Source organism: Gymnodraco acuticeps, unplaced genomic scaffold (assembly GCF_902827175.1).
Source record: "Gymnodraco acuticeps unplaced genomic scaffold, fGymAcu1.1, whole genome shotgun sequence".
NCBI classification, from domain to species: domain Eukaryota; kingdom Metazoa; phylum Chordata; class Actinopteri; order Perciformes; family Bathydraconidae; genus Gymnodraco; species Gymnodraco acuticeps.
The window spans coordinates 8099668-8122519 of NW_022990271.1; the positions used below are offsets into that span (position 1 = coordinate 8099668).

At 41.0% G+C, this 22852-nt stretch overlaps 2 protein-coding genes across 3 annotated transcripts; one reads left to right on the forward strand and one right to left on the reverse strand.

Annotated features, from left to right (window-relative positions):
* Nucleotides 1-47: 47 nt before the first annotated feature.
* On the reverse strand, nt 48-7388 carry LOC117549331 (fibronectin type III and SPRY domain-containing protein 2). Of its 2 annotated transcripts, none has more exons than XM_034221143.1 (13): nt 7120-7388; nt 6607-6875; nt 6118-6213; nt 5532-5765; nt 5347-5369; nt 4995-5116; nt 4255-4419; nt 3982-4116; nt 3647-3800; nt 2523-2656; nt 1420-1555; nt 1160-1336; nt 48-406 (listed from the first exon to the last, which is right to left on the reverse strand). In XM_034221143.1, exons 2-13 carry the CDS (start codon nt 6862-6864, stop codon nt 157-159), a joined length of 1884 nt encoding a protein of 627 aa, XP_034077034.1. In that variant the 5' UTR covers nt 6865-6875; nt 7120-7388; the 3' UTR covers nt 48-156. The 2 variants fall into 2 exon arrangements, with proteins under 2 accessions (XP_034077034.1, XP_034077035.1); XM_034221144.1 differs by having other exon boundaries at nt 6607-6844; nt 7120-7387.
* Nucleotides 7389-7710: 322 nt separating this feature from the next.
* On the forward strand, nt 7711-22026 carry LOC117549328 (WASP homolog-associated protein with actin, membranes and microtubules). Its single transcript, XM_034221140.1, has 11 exons — nt 7711-8372; nt 11783-11956; nt 12816-12966; nt 13349-13518; nt 14921-15122; nt 16857-17041; nt 17526-17612; nt 17731-17826; nt 18362-18749; nt 19260-19402; nt 20190-22026. Exons 1-11 carry the CDS (start codon nt 7785-7787, stop codon nt 20340-20342), a joined length of 2337 nt encoding a protein of 778 aa, XP_034077031.1. The 5' UTR covers nt 7711-7784; the 3' UTR covers nt 20343-22026.
* Nucleotides 22027-22852: the final 826 nt, after the last annotated feature.

Genomic DNA, 22852 nt, shown 5'->3' on the forward strand with positions numbered 1-22852 from the left:
TCTGCCTTATTGTCTTTGGATCCTGCACATCTTACACAATTGCGAAGAGCCGGCATATGCTTTTTTTATTGGGACTCTCCCAGAACTTTGTTAAGTAAGAAAAACAAAGTTATTTCACGTCCTTCCAGCCCTGGGTTTTATTCCGTCATTCTGCTGTCAGGTGAATGCGTACTCGGGAGCCTCGATGCCGTTGTGCACAGTAAGAGCTCCTGGGTTATCCAGGCCAAAGCAGGGCTGCACATCATTTGGGAAGTTACAGTGGAAAGTGTGTAGGTGTTGTTCCAGATCCACGTTGAAAAAGGACAGAGTCCCCCTCTCGTAGTCCAGAGCCACCCCGATCCGCACTGGGTTCACTGTGATCCTCAGGTCAGGACTGCAGCCGCCGTGCAGAAACTCGAATTTATGCCTAAAGAAAAAAGGGCATTTTGTCAGCCATTGTAATTCAATTTATTATATTAGGATGTTTCTTTGGTGTATTATTGTGCATAGATAGAATGAACAAAAAAATGCAGTGTATCATATTTTAAAAACAGATGATGCTGTTGAATGAGTAATGTGAATAAATTGTTAAAATTATATTTATTACTATAAAGACGTTCACGACGTAAACCACATTCAGCCCTTGTGTGATCAATGTGACAATCCAAGTGTCCTGCTTTGAACCAAGATGAGTTGCCATGGCAACACTTATAAAGTAACTGATATTCCACTGTGTCTTCTACAATCAATAGGCTTCGTTTTGTGGGAGCGGATGCACAATGTTTTTGCTTAGGAAAGGGAAATCTGCGGCAAAAAATAGATTTGTGGCCCAGATTCCATGTACTGCAATAGTAGACTCAGAGGATCAGCATGCTAATAGGATCAGATTGACTGAACATCTTTATCAACTTGGGAGGGAAAACATTCCCCAGCTTGTTTAATGGGGATGGGAATAACAAGTCAATCAAGGGACTGAGCAATCACTCAAAGACGGAGAAGTATGCTTATCTCATAGCGATCATGGAATCTCTTACGTTTGAGGTCAGTTATATAGGAGGAATAAGGTTGTATACAAAGTTCTGTTGAGACAGAGCTTATGCAAATCTATATTATATAACCGTCTCAAACAGTAATTATAATATCAACAGTAATGCTTTTTTAACAGACATGATGCATTTACCTGGATGGAGTGAGAATGTGTCTCATACACCAGGAGGTGTTGTTGGCTCCGAGGTAGGAGTTCCTCTCCGTGTCCTCAGATGCAACTCCGATCCTAAACTCTGTCCCATCATCCACCTCAACTTCCCAGTAATGCCTGCCTCGTACTGGGATCAGATCCCCCAGGACAGCAACACATCTGTACACACAGCCTTACTTTACATATCTACACTCTTGGAAAGTCCCGTTATCTTCAGTCACAAAAGACCATTGTATGTTTACCTGCTAAAGGTGTTGTTATCGTCTAAGGCCATAGCGCTGATTGGCAGCTCCTCGTCTCCATAGAAAATTGTGAAGCCGTCCTCAGAGATGGAAAGGCAAGAATGGGCAGTTTCCTCCAGGAGGTAGAAGAGTGTACCTGTACAGGTAAAAAGCAGAGATGGAACTTATCAAAGTGAACTCACTGAAGTATGGTTCCCAAATACAATTTTGACTACTTCTATTTGATGCTACATTATTCTTCCTACTTCACTACAATGATCAAGTAAGCTATTATACAGGTCAAGGTGTATAGAAAAACCTGATTCATACAAAGAGATGATGCATTTTTATAACTCAAACTACCAAACATAGACAGTTGTGTGACCATCAAAGAGGGTTTCATCCTCAGATTCTATCTATCTATTCTACATGTTTTTGCAATGGTTCCCAACCTGGGAAACATGACCCATAAGGGGGTCAATAGATGAATCCAAGAGGACACCTGTGGCTGCTATGGCAAGGCAAGTTTATTTATATAGCACCTTTCAACACAAGGCAATTCAAAGTGCTTTACAACAATGAAATACATTAAGAGCATTAAGAAACATATTATGAAATGGCATTTAAAAACACTCATTTAAAAGCAAAGATAATAAATCATGAATAACAAAGGTACATGCATTTAAGTTACAGTGCAGTGTGAGATACACACATCTGAAATGTTAAGGTCTGACTCAATCATTGCTAACTTTTTAGCAAAAATCGTTTCACTTTTTTTCTACTTTATTTTTTAATTTATCCTTTAGTTATTTCAAGTGTTTAATGCTTAACGAACCCATCTTTTTAAAATGTTAATCTACAATCCAATATTCAGAAAATTCAACGAATCTTGGGCTTATTTGTGTAGCATATTAATTTGCTCCCAGACATTCATGTGGCTTGCTAGCTATGAGTTATTTTACTTTAGACGCTCTAAGTGAATTTTGTTGCTTTACTTCCGCTCTTCTTCTAAATGCAGGACCTTTACTTCTAACACCATTTTTTTATAAATCAGTACTGATACTTTGACTTCTTTCCCCCAATGTCTGAAAGTACCATGAACAGCTGATAGTGATGCCTCTCACCTGTCGTGGAGACGGTGATCACTTCACTCCTGTCGCTGGGCCCACCGATGTTGACTGCTCTCACAGAGATGAGGTAACGGCGCCCTGTCTGCAGCTGGATCACACACTGACAGGTTGGCACGGCTACAATAGACCTGGACGATTAACCAATGGGACAGAAGGCTGATATCACTTACTATTTAAACAGTCTTAATGCACAATGAGGACAACTTTTTGGATTGGCTTTTATTTCCATATCTTCAGCAGAGTATAAAGCCTTAAAATAACAACTTGTCTCACAACTTCTGAAATAGTAGGTGGATAAACGGGGTGTTTAACTAAGAACTTTCTCACATCTAAGCACAGATCCATTACAGTTAATACCGTTTAGGCGCCTCTTTGCAAAATGCAGAGACTATTCATTATAAAAAAGGTTTTCCTGTTCTCCAAAGTGATCAGATGAAAAATGAAAATGACCCCAAATGTGAGGACGGTATTCGAGCTGTGCTGCAGGAGCTGAGGCTAAGAATAGATTTTCTGGGACAGAGTGTCTTGATTCAGCAGCTCTATAACCATGGGACCTAAAAAATCCCAAGCAAGCACTAACAAGGGCTTTTTTATGGATGTATTGAAGCAAAAGCCTTATTAAAAGGACAGGGCTGTGAAGACCAATATCACAGGGGTGCTGCATCTTTGAAGCTCTGCAAATTCACTGGGGCATTTTTTTTTTAACAGGGCTATTTTTAGATTACAAAAGAAAGCACAATTAAATCCTGAGCTTAGTACAGCAACCTTTGGTCACTGAGACAAATTATGTACATCATTCCTCGAACCCGCACTCTTTGGAGTAAGCTAAACGTTTTCTCATCCTAGTGTGAGCTACATAGTCATTTATCACTTGATCTTTTTCATGGAATATTTCAGAAACAGTATTAAAAGGATTATTTCTAATGCACATGTACTGCAACTGATCATTTCTTTTTAAAGTAACTTGCTGTTCTTGTGGGTTTGTTCATTTATCTTAAACTATTTATTCTTCTCTGGCCCCGATTCCATTGTAAAAAAGATTCTGCAATGGGAATATTCCTGTTAAAATAAAGCTTAAATAATCAAACTGTGGGTTTAAGTTAATAACTAGTTCTTACTCAGTTATGGCATTCTCTGTTCCATCAGTGCCCATCTCACTGAGCTCCACCGTGTAAGAGTCCACAGGGTTGGTGTTCCCTGACTCCCAGCGGATCAGAGCAGCCTCTGGACAGCTGGTACACTCCCTCTGCTTTATCACTGGAGGCGATGGCACTACAGCGAGAGAGCAATCACGATTTACACTTAAGTCCCTCTAACATCAATCCTGTGAAGCTGGAGCCATTACCAAATAGATAACAGTGATTTTAGGAGACATCCTGAGACCACAGGACTATTATTTAAACTTTCACAAGTTTTATGAACCCTCGTGTTGTAGGAATGCAACATTTATTACCTGTCATGTATAAGGCCTTCTCGCTCGCTGGGCTGATGCCCGTGGTGTTGGTGGCAGTCACCCAGAGTTCATACTGAGCGTTTGGCAGCAGATCTGCCACAGTGCAGTGGGTCTCCTTCACTTTCACCTTGCTGACTGAAAAGCAGGCAAATATTTAATTATGGCTGCACTGATTACCATCATACTGCCAGTATTCCTGAGAGACATTTCCAAATCAATGTTATTCCAACAGTAGATGGTGTTATCATGCAATCTGTAGTCCGTGTCTTATACCAGGTGGTGCACATGAGCTGTCTGCTGGTGTGTCCTCCAGCACCGGCCTGTAGTAGAGCTCATAGTACTCCACCGTGTCGTCGGAGAACAGGCTCCAGCACACACGCAGGGACGTCTGGGAGGCCGAGTTGGGCATCTGTGGGTTGATTACCGGGGCTGATGGAGCTGTTTATATATTGGAGAAACATTTTTTATTTGTTTTTGTTATCACGTCATATGATCAAAAGTACAACGGTGCAGGAGCGGTTTTGCATAAAATGCATTACGACTGCTTGCTGTAGTTTAATCTAAAAGCGGACAACTTTTTCTGGTTTGGCTTGTTGGGTTACTTGTTTATGTCCACAACGCTTTTCCACTTCCCTACATTCACAACTTGGATATGACCATATCTGTCCAATGATCTTTGTTACTCAGGTAAAATCATCCCTAAAATGTACTTAAAATATCACTGTAATCCTATAATTTGCTTTTGTAGGCTTACTATGTACCACAGCTCCCATCATAGTGATAACCTTAGGATGTTTAGGGAGACTTCCATCATCAACTGTACTTCCATCTCCTATCTGTATGATGGCTTGTGGATAAAATTCAATAGAAATATATTTCCAATCCCCACAGTCTCTTTCTCTGCTAAACCCAATAAATATTGTTGAACCCTCATCTCTTTGCTGTACTAATAATTAGTTATTGATTATTGGTAGCACTGTAGCTGATTTGGGGAAACTATTTGTAAATCAGACCTGGAACAACGTTGATGGAGTCCATCATGGTTTTAACATCCGACATGTCAGAGAGTGGTGTATTAAACTCCAGACTTGTAGACAACGTGAGCTCAACCTCCTCTTTGGCAAAGTCCTCAATTCTTGTGTTGAACAAAAAAAAAAAGGTCTGAGTAATACAATTTAACATTTAGGGTCAAGCAGCTTGTGTCATGCTGTTTGTTTGTATAACGCTTATTAAATGTTCAAAAGGTGTCTATTTACATAATATAAGACTAAAGGCAAAAACATATTGTTAATCCATTGAAATCACACTGCAGTCACGGTCAGAGTCACACTATCTGGCATGCTCACTGACAAGCTTCATAATTACCTTTTAATGGTGGGCATAACTGCCTGTCAATAAAGTCAAAGAAATCAATTGAATAAAGTAAATAGATGTAGAATTACAATACAATATTTCAGATCCACAATCACTATCAGCAGTGGTTTTAACATCGACAGTAACATCCTTCACTGGAGCTAATGTAATCTGCACTTGAACAAAAGCGTGGACACCTTGAGGAACAGCCTCTTGTCCTGGCTGCGGTACACCTTCTGGGCCGTCTCAATGAGCTCCTTGGAGGCGTCCATGGCTCGCCCACAGGCCAGCAGCTGCTTGTACAGCGCCTCTAGCTTGCCCTTCTTCTCCTCCTCCAGCCCCGCCGCCCTCTCGTCGTAACGCTGAGACAACGTCAGCAGCACATCGTTGTAGTGCTGCTCCAAGTGCTGCTCCTGACGGCCAAAATTCTCCTGCACATACATTTATATGACCACAGTTAAAAGAGATTTACACATGTGTTGCGCATTAAACTAACTATTAAAAGAAGAGAAATGAGGAGAGGATGATGGATAAAGGGAGGCAGTGAATGATATGGCCGTGTTTGACTTCTGAGTTAGGGACCTCCAGGAGACACACATCTACTTACAAAAATGAAATCTGACATATTGAACTTTCTTTTTGTCTTCGAGTTTAATAAAACTCAAATATTCAAAAATAAGTATTCCCAAAATGCTCACATAGCCATAAAATAATAAATCAATGTCAAAACACATTACCACAATCTGTTCCACTAAACGGAGAGTGTTTAGAGAATGACTTTACCTCCACAGTGAGAAAGATTTCTTCCAGATGACCTGCAAAGTTCTCCATTTCAGCAACTTTCCCTTGCAATCGATTCCTGACTGTGACGATCTCACCCTGAAAACAATTGAAAGTCAAAATTGCCTTTTTAATATAATCCAGTAACAACAATTTTTCAGCCTGTGTCGTCAGGACTTTCTGCTCATGTGACATTGTGTGTCTCGGTAACAAAAGCTTTCATGGGGACAGCTCCATCTTCTGGGATACAAAGAAACCTGAAATGATAGATATGCATGTGGAACGTAATTGCCATATTAAGAAAAAAAGAAAAAAAATGGGCATGTTGTAATGGATTTTTTTTTCTACTAGCCATGGCATCTCTAGCAGGTTCTGTATTTGTGCTGCTATGTTTACCAAAACCATTTTAATAATGTAAACCCAAACAAATAAAGGAAAAAAATGTAATGTTTCATTCATACATCATGGGCAAAATATGTGCCAATGTCTCACCTCAGTTTCTCCCTCTCTGAACACATTGTCATCATCCAGTTCATCTTCTGGTGGGGTGGGAGATGGAAGGCTGTCCTCACAGGGCTCAAAGTGAAGGGACTCGTTGGTGCCTACAGAAAACCTCTGGAAGGTGGACACACCTCGGGGGGGCCTCGCTTCTCTGTCTGCCATGATGGTTGAATCTCTGCTCAAATCCTGGTGCTCAGCTTCCTCTGCAATCACATCCAGTGTGCCTCCTCTGATCTCAAACAAGTCCATGGGGAGAGGGGCTGTGAGTTTTAAAAATATTTTTAAAGTTTCGGATAAAAGATCTATTTACTTCAATCCTTTATTGATCAAAAACATTTAAGAACAAAACATTCTGCATCAAATAACAGCTAAATAGAAACAACACACAAGAGAAGAACTAAAAACTACACTCTTCATTCATTAACCCACCAAGTTGTCTCTAACATAACAGTCTGCTAGTGATAAAAGGATGAATTGTGATTATATTATTTGATGCATGTTTACCTTGATAATTCAGCAAAACAGTCTGTTCTCAACGGCCATTTTAGGCCAACACTGGTGTCCGACAAGTCAGCTGTGAAGGCAGTCCAACCCTCACCAAGCAGCTGTGACAGAAATAGATGGTAAGCTACTCGGATTGCTCAAATATCACATGAATGCCAAACACACATGCAGAAAGTTGGATATTTATTGAAAATAAGCTCACAACTAATAATAAACCTTAGTTTTGATAACACTGTGTATACTCATGTAACTTAAAACCAGTATCAGTTTTCATTTATTGCTACTAAGGAGGTGGAATTCCCCTAACATGTGATTCAAAGGTCGAAGTTGAAAACATTGCCAGGGATATTATGATGCCTTCCGTGCTCCTCGTTAATAACACAATTTGTTCTTTCAGTACCTTAGAAACGAACAAAAATAGCTAATACTGATTATTTAAAATCAAGCAATCCTGAACTTTTTTAACAATGCTATGTAACTTATTTTATTGAAAGTAGATGGGATAAATTGTATTTATCTATGGTTTAAAATGTTGTGCTCTAGTGAAACTGATAGTTCCGGATATGTCAAAGGTCTTTGAATGCGGCTTACGTCACACCAATGGCGGACGTTGTAAACAGAGCCAGTAGCTTCTCTGGGGCCGAAGTGAAACAGCTGTTTTTAAGATGAATAACGTAGAAACTGAGCGTTTGGACAGTCTGGATGGGTGGGTGGCGGTGAAAAGTAACATATTTGAAGAACAGGAGACGTTTAAGCTGGGATTCATCGTACAGTGGAGCGTCATCGAGTGTAAGTTCGCCGTCACCTGCCACAACAGGACGCTACAGCGACAGAAGCGCAGATCTGAGGGGGTCTTTGGGGACCCTCAGGTGAGCTGGGCCGGACTCTTCTCCGTCAGCGACCTCAAACACATCCACCTACAGTTCACATGTGTGGCGGACATCTTGGCACACTGCTTCCCGGACTTATCAGAGTTTGAGCAAGGCAACATTTGGGACCTGCTCTTCCTGAGTCGCAGCAGGTCAGGAGGTCCCGGGGAGGATGATGATGAGGAGAGGGATACAGACACGCCGTGCAGGAAACTGGAGAAATACTTCAGCACTGCTATTGACGTGTGCGGAAGAAAGATAGTGCTCGACACGTTGTTCACGCAGGATGAGCGGGATGTTGAGGAGTACTTTGAAAATCTGCTGGAGTTCAAGAGGAAGAGCATGCAGGAGGAGATGTCGAGGGCCAAGGGTCACGTGCGACAGGTGAGGAGGGGTGACAGGTGAGGGATCAATGAGCCACAGGTGCTTCACATCGATGGCAGGTAGCAGTATTCACAAGCCTGGCAAAGATAGACGGCTCCCATCGAGCTCCCTGTGATACACAGTCGGTGTGACTTAAACTCCGAATGAATGCAGCATTGCATTTTATTGTACTGGACACGTAGGATTCGATTTAAGTGCTTCTATTTTATTTGAATATTTTGTTGATGTTCTTTTTAATTTCTTTCAAGTCATGTTGACGATTGAATCCTAATCCATTACTGATATTATGACTGCGCTGGATGAATAAGACACACCTATTGTGTATTGGCTTCTCCCCTTTTTTCTTTGCAGATCACTAGCTTCGATATCATGTGGATTTTTTTCCACCTTCTATATCATATGACTGTTATTATTATAAAAGGTGCCGTTTTCATTCCAAAGTTATTTTCTAGCTTTCATGTCATGAGACCCATTGACCCATTGTAGCGTGGAGCACATACTTTTTTTTTTAGGGCACCAACTATTTTTGGTATACAAGTTTTATTTAAAAAAATAAACACCTGTCATTTTATGCCGTTTTGCTCTTATAATATAGGATATAAATAGACTTCAGTCTATTTCAGTTTCTCCATGTTTTCTTCTGCATTTCTTGCCTCTGTACACCAAGGCAAACATGTGTAGAAGTATTAGAAGCTTTCTTTGAGGCTGTCAAAAATACATGTAGACAAGCCACACTGATATTATCTGAAGGAACGTTACATTTCTAAATGTTATACTAAAAGAAAGAAGATTTTGTGAGGATTTATTGAAAGATTTAGTAAAAGAAGAAACCTCTGAAAAGCTTGACTGTATTTCCATTAATGATTTTCTTATGAATATTTCTCTACAGGAGTAGCACCACACAGTGGTGTTACACGTCTACTATTACATAGCAAATATTTCCTGTTTGTGTGTATTCAAAGCTTAAGATGTTGCAACACCACCATCACTGTTTCTCTTTCAGACTGTGATTTTAAGTGATTTGTCCACAGAAATGTAACTTGACCCACCCATCCTCACCTTTTTGTTTACTTAAGATAAGTACACAATCCAGTCAGCTACACAGCATCAGCAACATCTCTACAACTAATGCTTTTAAAGATTGCATACAAAAGAGACACTGATGCAGTTAAACCACCTTTTAGATCATATGATGCTTTGTTGACACTGTGCCAGAGAGCAGATCTGAGGTCATGGCTTGATGATGTTGGACTTTATTTGTACTTTATTTTACAGTTAAGTCTTATAATGTCGCCCTCTAGTGCATACAAAAGTAGTGAATTATATTGCACAGGTTTGAGAATCTTCAAAAAATCTGAGGAAATTACATGACTTTTAAAAAAAAAAGAAAAATCTATCTGTATTTCTGCGTATTCCGTCATTCAAACCTACATTTTTGAACCGCGTTGTTTCGTTTACCTGACAACTTTTCAGTTATTGATCAACCTGACCTGGGTGAACACAAGGTCTCATCACTTGAAACCCTTGATATATGCTCTTGATAATGGTATCAGATTTGATGGGACACATTTGTTTGACTTCATGTCTGAGAAATGACAACTGCCAACCTCTGACTTCTTAGCTCAACCTTAAGCCGTCCCGGTTATGAAGGTGTATTCTCAAATGACTTGTATATTGACTGTTATATTACTATAATATACTTACAGTGGGGCAAAAAAGTATTTAGTCAGCCACCAATTGTGCAAGTTCTCCCACTTAAAAAGATGAGAGAGGCCTGTAATTTTCATCCTAGGTACACTTCAACTATGAGAGACAGAATGGGGGGAAAGAATCCATGAAATCACATTGTAGGATTTTAAATGAATGAATTGGTAAATTCCTCGGTAAAATAAGTATTTGGTCACCTACAAACAAACAAGATGTCTGGCTCTCACAGACCTGTAACTTCTTCTTTAAGAGCCTCCTCTGTCCTCCACTCGTTAACTGTATTAATGGCACCTGTTTGAACTCGTTATCAGTATAAAAGACACCTGTCCACAACCTCAAACAGTCACACTCCAAACTCCACTATGGCCAAGACCAAAGAGCTGTCAAAGGACACCAGAAACAAAATTGTAGACCTGCACCAGGCTGCGAAGACTAAATCTGCAATAGGTAAGCAGCTTGGTGTGAAGAAATCAACTGTGGGAGCAATTATTAGAAAATGGAAGACATACAAGACCACTGATAATCTCCCTCGATCTGGGGCTCCACGCAAGATTCTCACCCCGTGGGGGTCAAAATGATCACAAGAACGGTGAGCAAAAATCCCAGAACCACACGGGGGGGGACCTAGTCAATGACCTGCAGAGAGCTGGGACCAAAGTAACAAAGGCTACCATCAGTAACACACTGCGCCGCCAGGGACTCAAATCCTGCAGTGCCAGACGTGTCCCCCTGCTTAAGCCAGTACATGTCCAGGCCCGTCTGAAGTTTGCTCGAGAGCATTTAGATGATCCAGAAGAGGATTGGGAGAATGTCATATGGTCAGATGAAAACAAAATAGAACTTTTTGGTAAAAGCTCAACTAGACGTGTTTGGAGGAGAAAGAATGCTGAGTTGCATCCAAAGAACACCATACCTACTGTGAAACATGGGGGTGGAAACATCATGCTTTGGGGCTGTTTTTCTGCAAAGGGACCAGGACGACTGATCCGTGTAAAGGAAAGAATGAATGGGGCCATGTATCGTGAGATTTTGAGTGACAACCTCCTTCCATCAGCAAGGGCATTGAAGATGAAACGTGGCTGGGTCTTTCAGCATGACAATGATCCCAAACACACCGCCCGGGCAACGAAGGAGTGGCTTCGTAAGAAGCATTTCAAGGTCCTGGAGTGGCCTAGCCAGTCTCCAGATCTCAACCCCATAGAAAATCTTGAAGTTGAAAGTCCGTGTTGCCCAGCGACAGCCCCAAAACATCACTGCTCTAGAGGAGATCTGCATGGAGGAATGGGCCAAAATACCAGCAACAGTGTGTGAAAATCTTGTGAAGACTTACAGAAAACATTTGACCTCTGTCATTGCCAACAAAGGGTATATAACAAAGTATTAAGATGAACTTTTGTTATTGACCAAATACTTATTTTCCACCATAATTTGCAAATAAATTCTTTAAAAATCAGACAATGTGAGTTTCTGGATTTATTTATTTGTTTCTCATTCTGTCTCTCATAGTTGAGGTATACCTAGGATGAAAATTACAGGCCTCTCATCTTTTTAAGTGGGAGAACTTGCACAATTGGTGGCTGACTAAATACTTTTTTGCCCCACTGTGTATATACTGCTATACGAAAAGGCACATAGAGCAAAGCTCGGCTGTGGGTTCAGAATAAACCCAGCTAATGGTGTATATTATGTCTTCCATGTTGCAGCTCCTGCAGCGTCATGGCAGTGTAGACCGAATGGTGGCGCTGCTGCGTATCTACGAGGAAGAGGACGAGGCATACCAGGACCTGGTCACCGTGGCTACCACCTTCTTCCAGTACCTGCTGCAGCCTTTCAGGGACATGAGAGAGCTGGCCTGCCTCTACAAGATGGAGATCCTGGTAAATAAAGACATCTAATTAGCAGCAATGCCTTTTTAGGATGTGGTAAATTCATATAGATGTGTTTTTTGTAAAACGAATTACTGAATATCTTATTAATTGAAGTGTTAACGCACATACATTTAAGGTTTTTGGAACATCCTCAGCTCGAGGCAAAATATCTGCAGACAGCTTTTGCCAAATGTTATGCAAATACACTTTTATAGCCAAAGAACATTGTCAAACTTATGTAACTGCTTAAAGATGCCAGTACTTGTGTTATACGCTAACAGTTCCTCCCACTATTTGTATCACTGTGTAACCACTAATTTGCAGCCTTCTTTCTTTACAAACACTTCCAATAACTCCAGACTGTGCACAGTCCACAAGTCAAGATATATTGAAAAAAGTTCATAAAGTAGTCCATTCCCAATATTGATTACATATAACAACATATTTAGATTAGATATATAAGAACAATATAGGGACATGTTTTAGCTTATACCTGGACATTATAACAGTCGACATTAGTTGTATTTTCATAGATTTTCACGTTAATAAATGGTAATTAACAGTTGGAATCCCAGTACGGTCTAGATTTCATTCAGTGATCACTGCAGTTCCCTTTCAGTCTTAGCTATGTGTAGCTGTGCTGGTGTAAGGATTGAGCGGCTTCATCTCTCCCACTCTACATCGTGGTCTTGTCGTATAACTGTACACATGTGATGGTGGAGTGATTGACATATTACATTATTTTTGTGTTGCATTCAAGCAGAATGTGTAAACAAACTTCAACAATAAACTTAAATTAAAGTATCTGCCAGAAGCCTGCTTTGATTCCCAGAGTGTAAAACTGTCCAATGTCTTTCTGGCTCTGCAGAAGTCTTTAGAGTTTGAGGACTTGGGTCCTAAGAGAATTGAAGCTCTGGAGAAGGAGGCGGAGGAGTGGAGAACGAAAGCAGAAGACGCAGTCGCCTCGATTCAGGACATCACCGTCACCTACTTTGCACAGACTTCAAAAGCTCTGGCTGGTATAAGTTGCTATGTTTATTTCTCTTATTTTTGTATGAATTTATGACTTTTTATGTGTCTTTCCTCAGCACAGGAAATGAAGTGCACTCAGAGTCCCTAGTTGCACTGCAACAGCAAACAACATATTTATGAGATTTTATAAAAGTTATCTCATATTCAAGTCCACACAAATAAAGATTTTCATATTCATTTTAAAGGAAATAGGTCAGGGAATGTAGATTAGAAAACTCAAAACCGTATTTTATGGCTGCTGTAATTCTGTGTACACCTCGAATTGATTAGATTTCACTTTGTAAAAGTATCCATTTGGATTTGTAGCTGCTAATATAAGCTTGCTTTGTGTGATGCAGACATAACGGAGCTTTGTGATTTAATATCCAGGTATGTCAAAGCAGATGGAGGGGGACAAGGCTCGTTTTGGAGCGGCTGCCTGGGCATCTGCAGCTCCCAGACTGGAGAAACTGCGCTTCCTCTTGGCCAAAGAAACCCTGCAGCATATGAGAGCTAAAGAGATGTGCCTGAACCGCAAGAAAAACGGCATCAGAGAAATGGTACATTTTGTAAATAACCATAATCCCCAGTTTTTTTTTGTAATGGTTCTGGTAGCATCAGCATAATCCACTATGGTGTATTAGCTGGACAGTTGAAAGGCTTTATTTGTTATTCAGATCCATCTGTCATTTATCTCTTGTAACAGTATGTCTGTAGAGATGTGACACAGTGAATCTTCCACTTGGTATGCAAGTCTGATGTGAATATCTGGCTGCTGTGGTCCTTTGATCTATTTATAAAGCCTCAGTAAAACACAGAATTGTCCCCTGATGCACCCCCAAAACCTGCATGCATGAATAAGTCAGTGCATCTGAGTCTATTTACATTCTCGAACGTGCCAGCTACTGTATCTGCATATCTGTGAGTTCAGGGGCCGTACTCTAATATTTTGGGTAGACCACAGCAAGCTACTTTCTACCGTAAGGTGTCATGCTGCATATTTTCACTTTTTGTAAAGAACACCTTCAGCAGCTTCACCTTAATGTGGCTGCATTATTCATCCATGTCAGCTCTTTGAAAGTCAGGATGCCGGCAGTATCTACCACAGTGAACTCACCATGAGCCCTCACAGACACAGATGTGTGTGAGCATTGAAAAATTAGATCAGTACGCCACACCTATGGAAATACACCTACTTTTATTGTGCCAGCTCATTAACTACATGTCAGAAAACCTTAACATAACTCTCCTACCTTGGTTTCTGTGTGTTGCATCACGATGTGGATACAAAACTGTCTTGAAAGGTTATCAAGGTTATAGCAGAGATTATTTTTTAAATGCCCTTGTTATCGAGTTTAAGGACACTCAAGCAATCTTTTTATTATTATTTATTTTACCAGGCAGGAAGTCGCTTCATAAATACTGTATGTTGTTTGAGGGAAACCCTGGTAGATACATCACAACAGTTAGTTTAAATATAAATTAAACACAACAGACAGGAAAAACAACCATCAACACACAATGAAGAGAATATATCCGGCTCATTTAAAACACTTTTCCGTTACACAGACTTTTTACACGGCTTTAAATTTCAAGGCAAAAAATAACAAACGGAGATGTCTTGAATAAGATTATGTTTAAGATATTCTTTCACAAAATAGTTTAGAGTTGAGTCTAAAGTAAAATCCATTCAAGGTGTATTTCAACGCACCAATTGTATTTTAAAACAGCCCCTGCTTGCCACCTCCTCCACATCTCTCTGTGAGAGATAACCACCAAGTTTCAAGTCTCTTCAAGTTATTTGCTTACTGAAATGAATGAAAACCAGCAGCTAAATCATCCAAAACTCATGATGTGACTTTAGAAAATGGTCAATAAGCAAGCATTTTAAGTTGTTATTAGTCTGTACAACACAGAGCAGCAAGTGTGATCCTCTGACTTGTGTGTGTTGTTGCGGTGCAGCTGGGCAGCCTGTCTGGCAGAGTCCAGAGCCACAGAACTGATCCCAGATCTGAGGACGGGCAGCAGCAGGACACAGTGGACCAGCTGGAGATAAGATTTTATGAAACCCAACTCGAACTGTACGACACCAAGTTTGAGATCCTGAAGAACGAGGAGCAGCTGCTGGTGGCTCAGATAGACACGGTGCGGCGGCAGATTAAAGGTAGACAACACATGACATGAACACACAGGGGATCACAGGGATGTCCTTGTTCGGGGGGGGGGAGGGACAGTGACTCATACTGATTTAAATATACAGTACTTCAGTTAACAACCCTTATCAAAAAAGTGTAATTTTGACAAGGGGATATTTATTAAAACATTTTCATTAAAGAAAACATAATGGTAGAAGCTTCAGCACAAGATACTGAGAGAAGGCTCAAGATGGCCCTCACACAAACACACAAATGTCTCCATCTGTATTTAAATTCAAGGCAGTCAAAGAGTGGATGGCTGCACTTGAACAAGGTAATGCTTTGCAGTATAACAGCCCTACTCTAGCTGAAGGGTCACTCAACAACTGTTCCTGTTGTCACTGTAGCCATGCATGTACAAACTATCACTGAAGTACTTAATACTGAAGTGAAGTTAAAATGTGATTACTCTCAGGCATGTATCAGATTAATAAGGTGAAGCAGCTCCTGGTTTCTGCAGGAGGTTTCTTTTGGGATTTATGGATGTTTATGCGTTTGTTTGATGTTTAAGCAGTTATGACTCTAAGAAGGAGAACAATTTGGACACAAATTGTGTCAACCGGTAAGGTGGAGGCGCGTGTCAGTTTAAAAACCTGTAAGAGGGAAAACATTTTTGTTTTGGGTAACTGACCCTTTAAAATACTTCCATTTTGATGTTGACATGAAATGCCACATCTCTGTGGTTTTTGTATATTTTTTCCTCACACCTTACAATATAATGTCGTACTACACTTTTGTTAGACATATTTATTACAGGACTGGATTATATTATGATGCACAGGGGTTCCTCGGTGTCTTGTACACTGCGTTTTCTTCGGGGACATATTTTGTCCATGGAAATCATTTCCTAATTGCTCCTCCTGGGACATCTGTCGTTGGCTTCCAAGTTGTGTGCCAGTCTGTGTCTTTTACTTCAACTGGGTTCAGTTTATTATCCCTACATAAAAGTGGCAAGGTGTCCTCTACCAGTTGCTCGGTAAAGAAAGCTTCAGGACAGCTGACAGAAAATATGAGATGTTTGAATCCACGGAGGCTGCTGAATTTAATGAGCCTTTTAACGGAGTTTACACGGTAAATAAAATGCTCCTCAGTGGGCAAGGTGTTTTTTTCCAACTACTTGTTTGAAAATATGAATAATTAATAAGAAATCTTAGTTTTTCACAGCTAACGCAGATGACCTGTTTTTTTGTATGCATGTAAACATCGAAACCAAAATGAGCTGTACTTTCAGATTAACTTGAAAATTACAAGTTATATGCAGCTCGTCAGTAATTAAATTAAGTAATTAAACTTCACTGAAATCAATCTGCAAGACCCTTTGAAACCTAGTCTAAGTTGATTTTTCAAGCAGAGATCTACCTGCATTTATCAGGCTTTCATAACACCCTATAAATAAAATGATGTTTACTTCTTACTTGTTTCAGAAGTAAGTTTACCAACAAATCAGGAAAATGATCTGATTGTGATGTGCCTGTACAGTTTAACCTGCACGACTGTGGTTTACATCACAGCTTCTGAGCTTGTTGGCATATTGGTGTACAACGTTTTAAATAGACGTAGCACATTTTGACATCACTGAGCATAATGTCATCTCTGTTTAAAACTATAGAAAGCAGTCGTGAAGGTGTTGGAGTTACACTTGAGTGAGCGGTTGAACAGGTTAACGGTGAGTCTTGAGTGATGGTATTTCCTTTGTTTTGTAGAGCTGAAGGACGAGGTGGTGTACTATGATGTGTGTGAGGATACAGAGGAGTTGCACAGCTTGTTCCACCCAGGTGTTCAACAGAAAGACCCCCCCGCTCTCACTCAGCTCAAACAACGGCTGCAGACCTTGGAGACCAAGAGAGGCGGCATCTGTTCCCGGAGAGCTTACCTCCGAAACAAAAAGGTGCGGGCAACGACCGAGTCAGATTTTTAAATAGCAGATAATACAATACATTTAAATGTTAATAAAATACGTTGGTGGCATGTTCCTCACTCCATCACGTCACAGCTCATTGCTTTAAACGTTTTATTTTTCTTACTGTTTTATTTTTAGCAGAGTAATTGAAGCACAGTTGCTGCAACTGGCATTTTCTCTTGTTGTCCGATTTAAAAAGACTAAAACGTTTTATTTCTCAGAACAAAGTGTAAAGAATCCCCTGGTTAGTTAGAGGCTCCCAGGAAGCACCCACAGATATCAAAAGGCATGAATATTTCAAAAAGCAGCAAAAAAGAGCAACATTGTAATATTTCAAAAACCTTAATAACTGAGGCGTTATTTGCCCGCTGTTATCAGTTTTACTTCAGTTTATCTTCTTATACATTAGATGTCAAACTGTAATTGAATAATCCTATGTACTTTTGAGTGTGGGATGTTTGTGTGTTGTTAGGATCAGTGCATGGAGGCCCAGGAGCAGAAGCAGCTTCCCGCCAAGCAGAGCTCATTACTCTTCAACCAGCATCATCATGTCCACATGGTACGTCCCCATGACAACCAATCAATCCACAGAGCAGCTTGAAACGTTGGCAGAAAACGATGCAAATAATGCCTTTTTTTTCCTTATATCTCTCGCTGTCTCCCTCTGTTGTCCACAGAAACGAGAGAAGAGGAAAGAGGAGGACCAGAAGAGGAAAGAGTGGGTGGACCAGGAGCGAGAGAAAACTCTGAGCAGATTACGATCCTTCAGAGAGGTCAGGCTCTGTCATTGCCTCTGCTCAATGAAACCCCAGAGGCTTAAGACACGGTTTATCTCAAAATGTAGTTATTAGCTACTCATCCCCAGTGCCTTGGTAGTAGGGCGTGGTATCGGTTCTCAATACATTTTTGGTATCAACCGAAATAACTTATTTCCAAATACAAACAATGAAGTAGAAAAAAAGTATTCAATTAAATACATTTAAAAAAAACGTTTCAACAACAGTCAGCCAGTGTTTACAGTGCATGCCATGATGTTTAGTTCAGACTTTCATGATCACCTCAGGATGCCTTTTAGTGACTTTGGTGTTCCTCAGGTTCCTCAAGCATCATCAGTGAGTACAAAATATAACTTTCAGAGTTTTTTCAGTGCGTGTTTGCACAGTCTGTCATTTCAGTTTAAACTCAAGTCATTGTGAGAGCTATTTAAAACAGGAGAACATTACACTGCGTGTTGTTGTGCCTCTCTCAGAACACAAGACAACACAATGTCCTCTAAAAAACATTCTCCCTCTCTTCGTCTTTTTCAAGAGGCGACATGGCCAGTACATCCAGAAGACTCCTCAGTCCAGGATGTCTCCCACCGAGGGGTTGTGTTCCTCCCAGCCTCTGTCCATCATCAGCCTGGGCCCCCCCGAGGGCCCCCCCCCTGTCCGGCCTGCACCCAGACGCAATAAAACACCCAAGAAAAAGCAGCCTCAAGACATCCCTGTCCAAATCTTCGCTGCACCGCCGCCTCCAGCGACTTTCCCCCCCACTGCACCTCCTCCTCCACCACCACCACCTCCCCCTCCACTTCCCCCCGCTTTCCTGCCTCCACTTGTCAAAGCTTCACCTTCCTCTGAAGACACACCGATGCCTCTCAGTGAAAAAGAGGACCATCCTTTTCAAGCCAAGATCACGCTCAAACAAAATTTAGGTGAGGGGGAAACACATGCATGATCATTTAAAGTGTTATGAACCTGTTTGTGTGTGTGTGTGTGTGTGTGTGTGTGTGTGTGTGTGTGTGTGTGTGTGTGTGTGTGTGTGTGTGTGTGTGTGTGTGTGTGTGTGTGTGTGTGTGTGTGTGTGTGTGTGTGTGTGTGTGTGTGTGTGTGTGTGTGTGTGTGTGTGTGTGTGTGTGTGTGGTGTGTGTGTGTGTGTGTGTGTGTGTGTGTGTGTGTGTGTTGTTCTGTCCTAAATTCCCGGATTCCCCCATGAGGCGTTGTCCTCAGTTGTGGTCCTGCTGATGCAAATGTAGCTCCAGGGTTGCCTGTAACGTCCAACAGCACTTAATATTTTCTAAGCCATTCAAGACGATGTTGTTTCTCCAAATATCGCAGTGTAGTAAAGTCAAAATGTTAAGACGCAGAGACAGTACTTTATTCACGTCCAGCTTCTTCATTTATCATAAAAGTATCTGTTTTCCTTTATTGCTGTATTACTGCAGGAACAATGGATGAAGTGTTGGCCTCATTGCAGCGTGGACAGATTCAGCTTAAAAAGGTCTCCTCTCCAAAGACAGCATCCCCTGCTGGAGACACGAGGAGCACTCTGATGTCTTCCATCAGACTTGGAGTCACCCTTAAGAAGGTGAGATGTTTTGAAGATCCACACACAGCTAGGTTCACATATCAGCCAGGCCAATATATTGACTGATCTCAGCCTGTTGCACAGATACTGTGTGTATGGTCATCACAAGAACTCTGAAGGTTAGTTTTTCTTTAAAAAACTAGCATATAGTACACGAGCCATACTAATTCTGACTTTCGACATAATGCAATCAGTAAAGCATACTTAAAACATCCTCACCATAAATCATACTTTACCTTACATTTTGTCATGAAACACATTTTTTTATTGCATGACAGACAACTTTATTTCTCATTGAAAGTCTTTCTTAGTTGTAAAACGTTAAATAAGGTAATAAGAAATCAATACAACAAAAAAATATATATATTTTGTGTGTTTCTTAGAAGATAATTCCTGCATTTCTTAAATCAGGCTCTCATTCTACAACTCTACCATTTATTCAAGCTGTTTTGTCACTGGTGTTGGTATTCACAACTATCCTGTAGATTGAACACACTCAACAAGTTATTGTGAGTGTTTTGTATTGAGTTTTGTGATCAAATCCTATATTTTCCTATGCCGACTAGCAAGTGTAAACGCTGACCTTTATAGGCAGCAGCGGACACAGCAGTCGTAACGTTAATAACCGCTGGAATTGATGTAGCTGCATCAGATCAAAGCTATCTTCAATGTTATTTTTTACACCAGGGCTTTACCAATATGTCAAAATATCTTTTGCAGAAAAAAGTATATTGATTTCAGTTTTCAGAGATGTAAATGCTTGAACCACTAACTTGTTGTATTGTAGATGGTTCCTGCACATGGAGAAGTACCGACGAGCGAAGAGAACGAGCTGGAGCGCAGCATCAAAGCCGCCATGATGAGGATGAAGAAGGTTGCAGCCGACTCTGACTCTGACGACAGGGAAGACGAGACACAAAGCACTGACTGGGACAGCTGAACACACACACACACACACACACACACACACACACACACACACACACACACACACACACACACACACACACACACACACACACACACACACACACACACACACACACACAGTTTTACCCCCTCTCTGTTTGCTTGATGGTTCTGAACTACAGCTTATGTTGCTGCCAAATGTTCACAGAAAAGCTTCCTCTTAGACACGGATGGGATTACGCCTCTTCTGACTTTAACATTGCACTTTTCAAAATAGCCCCGAGATGTTGTAATACATCCAGACTCGCTCAAATCCAACCAAGCAGCTAGTGGCAGAATCAGGATTTAGTCTTCTTAAAAGATGCAGGTTTGCAGAAATCCAGAAGTGAGCAAATGAGGCGTTGTGTTTCAGCGCTCATTAAGGAGAAAAGCAGAGCAGTGTGTAATGATTGAATTCCTCCCAACTTGCCGCCTAAAGGCCTTGTGAGACGGCACACAGCAGGGGAAGCCTGTGCTTCACAAGTACACTGTCACAAATACTCAGTTTCCCACATTAAAGAGTCTAAACTCATTTGAATTATTTTTGAATGTAATGAAATCTGAACAATTGTTTTTTTGTGTGTTACCAGACCCAAAAGGGCTGTTGCTAACTGAGTTTTGTAGTTTTTGCATATAACTAAACATATGAAGTGCAGCACTGTTAACTATTTACATGTCTTTTATTTATGTCTTTGTCGACGTCATTGTTTGTACCCAGGCTTTTGATGCACTTTTTCTCTCATCTCTTTTCGTGTCAGAAATGTATGTGTTGGGGTTAATTTAAGTGAAATTGTAATGTCTTCCTCTTTGATGCCATAAGAAATGTTGTGACCACAAGACTATAACTTTTTTAATAATCAATACATCCTCTAATTATACAAATGATGTCATGTACAAGGCTCTGTCTATAAATTGTGGGGGAAACTTCTGTAGCAATGTAGTCAGGACTCAGAGAGGCACGAGGAGAGCTGGAGCTTTGATGGCAAACACTGGTGGTTTATTTGGAGTTACGGCCGGAGAATTGACAAAACAGGTGGTGTGTCACGAGTTGACACAGCGCCAAACCAATTCTCAAGAACTCTTCTGCAGCTCGATGTTTTAACTAGTTCAGAGTGTAATAATCAACATTCTTCATCAGTGAGACTAAACAATTATGGACCCTGAATCTAACTAGAGCTCTCGTCCATAGAAAAGAATGTGCGCCAGGGAACCTTCGTCCCTGAACAGTAAACTACCTCATGGCGTCTTGTGCTCTGTCAGACTGGCAACAACAATGCGCCCAAGCTGCTCCTCCTTAAGAGAGATAGCAGCAATACCCAAGGCCGTAGACCTATGCCGTGGGAAAGAGACAGTGAGAGGAGAAAATGATGAACTGTGTCGAAGGTCGAATACCTAAGCAAATTATTCCCTAACAGTTAAATCTGCTGAAACTTGAGCGGACATTTTTTGACCTTTTGAACCTTTGACACAGCACTTACCTGAAAAGACAAGCCTTTGATGTATTATGTACGCAAATTACAATACTGTAGGGCAAACAGTATTTCACGGTTTGCCGACAAAATGTTTAATCACTGCAAAGATATGAAACAGTGTGTAGCAGATGGGCTGATAAGGGCTGCGGCTGAACTTGTACTCTCCTGAGTTTTAAAAAATAAATGAGACACGTTGGATCATAATCACAGACTGTTAGCGTTTCCTTTCCCATTGAAAATCTGTCTGCCTCAGATCTTATCCTGACGATGGTTCACGGTGTTTCCTGATCTGCAGCGAAATGAAACCCGCCGTTCTTTAAATGAGTCACATCATCTAAAAGGTGTCTTATGAACCTGTGCCGATGAACCTCCGCTGAGTGTGCTCTGGCAGATTTGACGCCCACATGATGATGATGATGATGATGATGACTCATATTGTGATCCCGGCAGCCGTCGCTCCCATATCTCTCCTGCAGTGACAGCTCAGACACCCCAGCCAGTTGTGACGGCTTTATCCTTCTGTGAGTGCTTTAGAGAGCAGCTGCTGGCAGAGGGAGTAACGCTCTCTAACATCGTCATGGTTTCAGGGCTGCGGCCCCCTGCGTGCGGCTATTTGTCCCCATCGTCCAGGTGAGTCAGGTGGAAGACGGGTCATTCACCTCGTTGAAGACATACCTGGCGGGTACTCAGACGGAACCAGACCATCAACATGAAATTCCGCAGCCTGTAACCATGGCAACAGGAAAGTCTCTTTCTCTCAGACACATGTACAGAGCAGCACAGTCTCTTAATGATGTTTCACCAACTCGCCCACTCATCACCAGTCACACAATGAGCCGTGAGAGACAGACATGAACCACAGAGCTGCATCACTGCTTCTGTATTCATTTCAATGTGATTGATGATTTGATGTAAGACAAAGTTAGGGATATCAGTTATTGATTTTCACCTATCTTTCATTTAATTAATTCATAGTCAATACAAAGTCTGAAAAGTGACATGATGCCTAGCCTACATGTTTTGTTTTACA